Raw genomic sequence first — 9707 nt, 5'->3', positions numbered from 1 at the left:
GTATTAAATTCTGTGTATCAAAGTAACTCATATGGTCAAATTTGGAAGACAACCACTAATATACGGCTCCAAGCTTAGTTAATTACATGGAGCATGAGTCTTTATTGTCCTGCATACATGCCCACACACATTTCCTTTTACTGCTGAGTACAGTTCCTAATAATTACCAGTACTGAGGTAGTTGCTGGTGACTCCTGTGAATATAACCATGCATACTGCAACTCTTATTGACTTATGTAATCACTAACTAATACATGACCATATTCATCTCCCTGAAGGAAAAACGATTGTCAGCAGTTTCACTGTTATAAGAATCCACCCAAACTAAGAGGCAAGCATTCAAGTGAAATCCACTCATTTTGTGGTCCTACTTGCAGTGTGTACAAATAGAATAGATAGCATGCACTCATGACAAGGAGACAAGAACCAGCAGATGAAAATATCATAGCTATAATCTCCATAGCAATTTGACAAACAAATAATGATCCTTTCAGAAATGAGCCCAGAAATCACTCATCATTCACGACAAGTAGACAAGAACTAGCAGATGAGAATATTAATAGCTTTAACTCTCAATAGCAATTAGACAACTAATAATGATCCTTTCTGGCATGAGCCCAGAAATCACTCATCAATAAGGGTTAGCACTGCCAAGATTTTGAATCTTTTCTGAAAATCTACAATCTTTTTCACCTTCCACATCTTGTACTTCCTGTCATTAACAGGAATTCCTGAAAGTCCTAAAGCATCAATCAAACAAAACCAAGTTGACTCATGCAGAGTCGGTCTTTGCATTAGAGGAGTTTAGTTCACCCCATGCCTCGATCCATGTCACCATGGCATCTGCCAACTTCCCAAAGTACGGATCAAGACTGTTCATTCTGTCTCTGACCTGTTTCGATAACTCTATATAGCATTGTTCCACTGTAGTGCAGTCTTTGGGAAGTTTTACAGACTGGAAGAATGGAATGATGTCTTCCTGCCAGAAAATTCCCTTATATTCCTTCTTAAGATTCACGAACGGATTGCTGGCTTTACTGTGCCATATGTAAGGCAAACCAGTCTTCACGCCGTAGCCTAAATGGTCACAAATTACCTGGGTATAGATAAACACAAAACAATTTACTGCATAAAGTACTCAAATGTGAAATTTTTCCAACAATGAGATCAGGGCAACAAAACTGAACAAGGAATAACTGCCATTGTCCCACATGGCAAGCATACCTTGCAACACCAACCAGCCCACATATCATCGTAGCGACCGATGGGTTGTCCATCTCCCATGAGGCCAAAGTACATGGCAGGGCCAATGAGCTCTCTGTTAAATGCAAGGTTCATGCCACACATTGGAAACAGAGTCCCCTTTGGTATCGTCATCACAGCGTCAACATACCTGACAACAATTGCAACTAAGTGAATCAATGCCTTGACTTTCATCAGTTATTTAGAACCCAAACCACAGTAGGCATATACAGTGATGTACCGTGTATTTCTCTCTGCTGGTTTTACCAGTTGTGTTGGGGCATCATAATCGGGAATGTTCAACCATAGACCATGAGATATGGCTGTAGGGATACCTTCCCTAAGGCTGAATGGGTACCCCCGCACAAAATCTGCACCCTCACGGTAAGGATCATAAAGAGTGTTGAAAAATAATGGAGTGGAAGGGGTTAGCAGATTCTTGATATGCTGCTCCAGAGCATTGATGTCCTTGCCAGAAGGATCTTTGGCTACCTGAAGTCAGCGTCACATTGTGTGATGCAGTTCAAACCATCAAACATTTGATCTAAGAATCAAGTTGCCAGCACAGTTTGTTTGTTTGTTTTTTAAAAATATATATATAAATATGGGGGGGGAGGGGGGAGCAAGAATAAGTCACATACAAAGCAGTCGTCATCTATGGTGTAGATGTACTTCTTCTTGGACATCATATATCCAAAGCATCTGCAGGCACTGTCTTTAAAGGAAATGCAAGATGCTTTTGGACCAAGAATGCGGTTAATATCATTGCGGTTGTAGAGCTCATAATCAAATCCCTCAGGGACTTTGATGATCTTTGTAGGATCACCATCTTGCACGATGATCAAGTGGTAAGGCTGAAAGAAGGGCCTCCACATTTCCAGAAAATCAAGGTTGCGGATGGTGGGAATGACAATATCGAGCTCGTCCTTAAGAGCCATAGCGGGGAGCTCTAAGGGTAGTTTGACAAAACCAGTGAAGGGTTTGAAAAGATCAAGGAGCTCTAAGGAATGAAATGTGCTCCTGATTCTGAGGTGCGAACCACTTAAAAAGCCTCAAGAAGGACCCCCAAAAATATGAAATCTTGGGCCTGCAAGGATTACAAGATAAAAATCATGATCAGTCCCACATCATGTTTAGTGACTTCAGTAAGAGTTATTAAGGAAAACAATGTACATTAGTTTCAACTGTATGTGTACCTGAGTTCTGTGTGAGCTAAGAACTCAAAAGGCCTCAAGAAGATCCCTAAAATGATATCTTCTGCAAGAGTTATAAAGTTTAGAACTGTTGCACATTCCACATGTGCTTTCACCTGAGCTCAGCAGGAATCATGCAGGAAACCAAAACAAACATCAGATTCAAAGGTATGTATACCTGATGTCGGAGAAAATGGAAGGTCTCAAGAAGATCCCGAAAACGATATCTTCTGCAAGAGTTATAAGGTTAAGATTGTTGCCAATTCCACATGTGCTTTCACCTGAGCTGAGTAACAATCATGGCGGAAACCAAAACAAACCTGGTGTCTGGGAAAGTGATCAGGAAACCCAAGAAAACACATTAGATTCAAGTGTATGTCCACCTGATGTCTGAGAAAGAGATCAAGGAGAAGAAACCTAGATGTACCAAACGCAGACAATAGTTAAATAAACGCAGAAGGGAAACAGAGGCAATGGGCACACACGGAAAAGGGGGCGCAATGCATTGATGACTGGAGAGGAGAAAGAGGGAGCTATTAGAAGACAGTCTTACAAGCTACGAGCGCGTATTTGACTAGGGAAAGAATGGTTGCACCGAAAGAGGGCAGGGGCAGGGCAAAAGGCTCACACAAACAATGATGGGTATATGCGTGAAAATGCTAGGGAGGGAGGGAGAGTGCGTGTGTAGTTGCCTGCGTGTAGATGGGCTTTGAGGTTCACTGTTGGGCGAATTGGTCGTTGCTGGGGCCTCTCCCTCTCTCTCTCTCTCACCCCTTCATCTATCTTCTTTTCCTATGATCTATTGTGACCCTTTGATTTACATATGACCTATTCTGATTCAAACCTCCAAGGTCTATCTAGCCCCATGAAGACTCAAGACTCCATTAGGTCGTCTTTGTCCCCACACACAAGTGGTTTTTTGATTTGGCTGCGCTTTCCACGCGCGGCGACACTGTTCGATTGTTGTAGGGGGTCCAAGAATTTTCTCCAAGGAGATTATTTCAAAAGTTAGATAATTTTGATCAGAGTTGTTTTATTGGCTCTCCCATGTTGCTAAATCTATCATTTCTATCCCCTTCCATATTTTTCAATTGCAAAAGGTTTCCTTTTCACTTGCCACTTTGTCTAATGAGTTCATAACAATAAATGTAGTTACTAATCTGATGCAAATTTTTAAAATTTTAAAATTATTATACCTTTTATGATTAGCTGGATATTGTAAAGGATCGGCACGCCTTTTGATAAGCTTTTCCTTATCACTTGTTTTCTCGTCTTCCCATGTGGGAACATGTCTATTTTCCCTCACTATTTTCCTCTACAATGTTCAACATCCTGAGCTTCTTGCTCAACAAAGACCACATACTTAGCAAGGTGCAATTGGGGGCAAGGGCTACTAGCCCCAAGCCCCTCCCCGATAGAAGCTCATGATGTTGCCATTATCCCTAATGTGAGAATTAAAGTGGGAATTTGTCTAAAACTTCTTATGGCAATTCTTGAGAGAAGTGCATGACTAGGGTGTGTGTGAGAATAGAAGGGTCTCAATATTCACATGGCGGCATAGTTTGTTTCAAGGTTTTGAGTGAAAATATAGACTATCTTTTGCATTTCTAACTATATCGAACAAGGAAAAGTTCAAAAACCATGGTACAATTTGCTATGTGTTGGTGTGGAGAAGGTAACATTGATTGAGGGTACACTTGGTATGCAAAAGCCCTTTTACACCTTATAGGAATCACCTATCCTCGCTCCTAGAAATGCATTCCAATGTTCATGAAAAAGTTGAGGTTCAACATAATGCTACCTGTAATAATGCCATTGAATTTGAGAGACTTCATTAACACCAAAGCAAGAACATTGCAATTTTGTTAAGTGGCAAAGAATATTGCAAGCTTAAAGAGAAGCTAAAAACAAAGTTCTACTCTTTGTGGTGAGCTGAGCAAAGAAATCACCATGTCAAGAATGTTGGTCACCAATGAGGGACCTAAAAGATAGCATTAAGGAACTTTGTTGTGTGAGAGCCAATGACCTTTTTCACACTTCTCCTCCAGAGCATGCCTTTAAGGGGTATATATGTCACGCTTTTGGGGATGGTTAATCTTCTACCCTCACACCCTAGTATTTCAAGCCAATTTAGAAATTTAGAAAAAGAAAGGCTCACATCTTCTAGAGAGGAGGTATTAAATTTCCTAAGTTTGAGGCCATTTTTAAGTTCATTTTATAAAGTGCCATTGACACTACAAAATTATAGGTTGAAGGTTTTTGTATTGGTACTCAAAATGTATTCTATGAACACTATGCATTCACGGGATTCTCCTTGCACCCATGCACAATCATGATCCACCGTGCTCTTGTAAGATTGATTGTACCCCATGCACATGAACCCATCTTCTTTACAGTAGCAAACCAAAACTTCACATGGCAAGGATAAAATGTGGAAAAAGAGCAATAGTAAAGTCCCTTTCTTGTGGTAATGAGCAAGTTATTTTATTTTATCATTTGTTATTGCAAAGGAAGCCACAAATCAATCAAAAAATTTGTAGCTATAGTAGCAGGTGTCCTTTCTACAATGGTACTAACTCTTGGATCTCCATATGTGCAGCACATGATTGGTGACTTGTAATGCTTCATAAGTCTGATAAGAGGAACTCTTGTTTGCATACCTTTATTATGAATTCGCATTTAAATCCAAACCAACAAAATCATGATACAAGAAATAGCACTTCCCCTAGCCAACTCTTTTGAATCACATTGATTGAGGCATCACTTTTATCAAACATTTTTACTTTACTTGAGGTTATGAATTTAACTCTAATGAGGGATCATATGAGCAACCACATTTGATTTTCGACTCTTAGCTCGTTTGCATCTAGCCTTTGACATAATATGGTTATATCAACAATAACGTAAAGATATTGCTTGTTTCATGCCGATGTAAATACTTATGACTTTTATCTTAATGCAATCTGTGCATTGTAAAAACAATAAAGTAAAGAGGGCATTCACTTTGACTCTTAACCAAATTGTATTGATGAGGGCGCATGTAAAAACTTTATGTCTTTGACACACATGTGGTTGAACCAACAATAAAGGGAAGAAAACATTATGTTCCTTATTAACTTTCCACCTAGCCTTCAAACATTCACTTTTTCATGTGAATATGAATGAATCAACAATTTTCATGTGCATCATCATGAAGGAGGAGAAGTTAACAATTAAATACTTAAGATCAACAAGTATGTCCACTATGCCTCTTTTGAGTCATGGGATCATGCCAAAAGTTTAGCATTAACTACAAATAACTCAACTCCCAATCCAATGGGAATAGTAAATTGTCATTTGTAATTTTTACTCAAGTTAATACATTTGTCCAATGTTAAAAACAACTATAGTTCCTAACAAATGGCACATACTCTTAGAGACTTGACTCCTTAAGTAGCATGAACCACTTCCTTGGCCTCTCACAATACAATAAAATATTCTTGGAAACTTTGAAACCACACATACACAAATTGCATATAGATACACAAAAACATGCACACATGCACGTGCATATATGAAAGGAAACACACATATCTCTCTAGTGCTTTTGCCTTTAAAATTTGTGAATTTATATATTTCCTTCCTTCCATGTCTAAAGTAGTTTGGATTAACTTTAGAATGACAAATCCATCTCACTTAGCCTTGATGATTGCATTCATTGCTCATGGCTCGTTGATGTCAAAGCACTTTCAAACTCGATGGAAAATTTGATAGAATGCTTATTGATTCAAGCACTTTGAACAATATAACTATAGCTATCCCTTACATTATTATTACACACTCTCACAATATAGCATACTAAACTCTCACAAATTTACCTCTTCATCATAGTCTATCAAAAAAGACTCATTGATGACCCCACTATTCAAGTGATGCTCCTCATGTAAATCCTACCTCCATAGCTCCAATTTCTCCAAGCTCACTCTGCAAAGAGGAGGAAGAAGAAAAAAATAAAGAGGCTTCACACACTGGTCCCTCACTCATCGTCCTCATCCTCGCCCTCGCCCTTCTCTCTCTCTCTCTCTCTCTCTCTCTCTCTCTCTCTCTCTCTCTCTCTCTCTCTCTCTCTCTCTCTCTCTCTCTCTCTCTCTCTCTCTCTCTCTCTCTCTCTCTCTCTCTCTCTCTCTCTCTCTCTCTCTCTCTCTCTCTCTCTCTCTCTCTCTCTCTCTCTCTCCACACAAGCAAGAAGCAAGAGAGAGCTCTCCAAGATTGCACACCACAAAAATGAGTGTATCCATTTATTTTTTGGGTTTTATACATGGGCTTGAATTTCTAGCACCATACAGTCTATTTGGCTTAAAACCTCAAACTTCTCTTATTTTATAATGCTTTTCAATTTTAAATGGTCTTCCTAGTTTTAATTAGTTGAAGCTCTATGCCTCACTCCAAAATATATTACAATTTGTATGGGAGTAAGACTTAGTCTCACAATTTATAAGCATTCAAAAATTGCATTTGTGCAAAAATTCAACTTTATATATGTGTCCACACCTTGTAGTTTTGTTTCGTTTTTTTTTAAAAACTTTTTAAAAAAATCTTTTGCTCACCTTTCCAAAGAGAGGTTAACATTATTTCCCTCCTAGACAAGTGCCAACCCTATGGCACTCAACAACTTGGTGGCTAGCATTGTGTGGATCAATGCTAGTGGGTCAGGAAGAGGATTGCAATGGGAAGTGATGAAGGGAGCTGATGTGGGGCTTAGTTTATCATCGTTGCAAAGCAAATGAGGGATGGTTTTCTTGGTATATCTTGTAACTAAGGAGAGGTAGGAAGCAATATTGCAAGGGCCACCAATTTGTTGGGGCCTTTGGTCATCTCCATGTTGTTGATCTACAATCAAAAGTTATGTACTCCTTAGAGGCTTTGTTTGCCTTATTGTGTTGTGAGGGTTTGGGCTTATGAAAGCGCAAGTAGGAGATGGATTGGACTCCAAGTAAGCTCAAAGTATTATCCCACACTGAGGACCTAGTTAGTGAAAAGGGAGGTGCGGTGCATCACTCAAGGTGACAATTTTGCCAGGTGACCCAAGAGTGTCCTACCCTTGATGGACCTTGAGATTTTGTAGTGGGGAAAGAGCTAGGGAGTTAGGAACAAAGCCTGTCAACCGTGGCCATAAGACATGTCCAACTTGAGGGTCTCTAGGTGATGTGATTGTGGGTGTACATGTACTACTACATAGCTTTTGTTTTATTTTTGTTATTTTGTTGAACAAATTATTTTGTTTCCTTTTTCTCGCCTCATCTATGTTGTTAGGGCAAGTGGCTTCAAAGAAATTTCCATGTAGGCCTCGCTCATCATGTAATTTTTGAGGGCTAGCCTTGTTGCTAGTGGTGTTGTTGGAAGGAATGGGTGACTACACTTAGTGAACCTACTTGTGTTCATGTCCTCCAACAACTCAATGTAATAAGTTGATACCATTCTTGCTTGAAGGAGAGTAATTTGGACATGGCATATCTATCTATTCATACATTTATATCAAGAAGAGAGAATGCGGACCTTCTTCTTCTGTTGCTCCTCTTTGGTTCAACAATACGAGGAGAAGCCTTAAATAGTTGCATGTTGTAACAAAGGTTGGATTAGGGAAATCTAAAAAATTTGACACAAACTATTTGAAGGAGGGCACCAACTCTCTTTTTTGAACTTGAGGTTTTTTTCTTCCCTATGGATGTTGAAAATAAGGAACAATTTGTAATAGCACCCATGTTTTTCAAGGTTGTAATCAACCCCATCCTCTATGGATAGATTGTCTAGTTGGCATCTCCTCTCTCAAGTGGTATGATATTGCAAAAGATGACCAAAATCTCCATGCTAATATCCACAATGTTCTTCTCCACTTTGGTTGGGATTTGTAGTCTCATACTATTTTGGGCACCTCAGTCACTTTATCATGCCAATAATCTATTGGCTCCTACTCTCATAATTTAGGATCCTAAGCCTTATGCACTAGCCACCTTTTTCTTAGTTGTGCCCCCATTCTACCGATTTTGTGCACCCCAATAGGAAATAGGGTGCCACCATAAGTGAGACTACAAAATCTTTTGAATTATAGAGTCTTTGTCAAAGTGCCATTTTGTGACTCATGTCTATGCTTCTATCAAGACTTCATGAATTAGATGCTCATAAACATCTTCTCAACAACCCACGTTGACCTATCGAATACAATTGTCTAGTAATTAGTAGCAAGGAGGTCATCCATGATGCCATTTTCTATTGATTCGCCATTAGGTAGTTGAGACAAGTGATTAACCATGGTTACATTCTAGTTTGGGACTTGTAGATTTGGAGTTGATGTTAGAGCCATTTTCAATGCCTTGTAGGTATGCTTGGGTTCCTTGGTCTACTAAAAAAGAATCCATAACTTGTAAAGTGGCCAAGAAATTATTGTGGATAATTCAAATGAAAATTGTGAATAGTGTCTCATGTGGTTGAGGAAGCATCAACCTCCCTTATACTTCATTGGTAGGCAGCAATAGGTCCACAACAATAATCTTGACTTTCAAGAACTATATAATGATGTTTGGATTTTTGGAACCACATGCCCTAAGATACATCCATGCTTCACCCAAATGTGGCACTTCAAGGAGTTTAGGGAGAGATCATATTGCTTGCAACATTCAAGGGTGACTTAAAGATTTTTTAGATACTCTACTCAATTGATATGCATATAGAGATTGTTGACAAACACATCCAATGAAGCATGTCCTTGAAGATGGTACATATGAGTCACTAGAAGATGGCAAGGGCATTACTGTATATGCAAACACTTCCCAATTAGTGATGAATATTGTCTTGTGCCTATCTTTTGGGTTGCACTTGGTTGTAGCCCAAAATTTTTTCAAGAGAGTTGTAAACCTCCTTTCCTACAACCCATCTAGCATGTGCACAATGATAACAAGTGAAACACAATCCATGTGCTCAATTTCATAAATGAATCCCACATTCATAAGTTTGTCTACCTCTTCTTTGATAGCATGTGCATGTTTCAAGTTCATTGCATATGGTCATTGTTTCATTGGCACCATGCTTTGTACTATATGGATGTTATGGGTGACAATGCTAGGGTCAATCCCTTTGAGCCCTTCCATGGGCTAGAAAAACATGTCTTTGAATTCTTTAAGAGATTTACTAGATTGGTCTCCTCCTCCTTGATTAGGTCGTTAGCTATGAATATGGGCTGAGGCTTTTTCCCTCACCTAGCTAAGTTGACTTCCTTTACATTGGTGGATCCCTCTA

The 9707-nt window shown here is 39.1% G+C and overlaps 1 protein-coding gene across 1 annotated transcript; it reads right to left on the bottom strand.

The window, feature by feature from the left end:
• Window positions 1-541: 541 nt before the first annotated feature.
• On the bottom strand, window positions 542-3120 carry LOC148035986 (putative UDP-arabinopyranose mutase 2). Its single transcript, XM_087677982.1, has 7 exons — window positions 2756-3120; window positions 2614-2665; window positions 2439-2499; window positions 1884-2329; window positions 1484-1734; window positions 1225-1393; window positions 542-1096 (listed from the first exon to the last, which is right to left on the bottom strand). The coding sequence occupies exons 4-7, from the start codon at window positions 2178-2180 to the stop codon at window positions 773-775; spliced, it is 1041 nt and encodes a 346-aa protein (XP_087534108.1). The 5' UTR covers window positions 2181-2329; window positions 2439-2499; window positions 2614-2665; window positions 2756-3120; the 3' UTR covers window positions 542-772.
• Between the last annotated feature and the right edge of the window lie 6587 nt (window positions 3121-9707).

This window comes from Lygodium microphyllum, chromosome 5 (assembly GCF_053477565.2).
Source record: "Lygodium microphyllum isolate KBCC chromosome 5, Lygodium_microphyllum_v1.1.10, whole genome shotgun sequence".
NCBI classification, from domain to species: Eukaryota; Viridiplantae; Streptophyta; class Polypodiopsida; order Schizaeales; family Lygodiaceae; genus Lygodium; species Lygodium microphyllum.
Note: the sequence above shows the minus strand (reverse complement) of the source record. Positions and strands in the feature narration are given on the sequence as shown.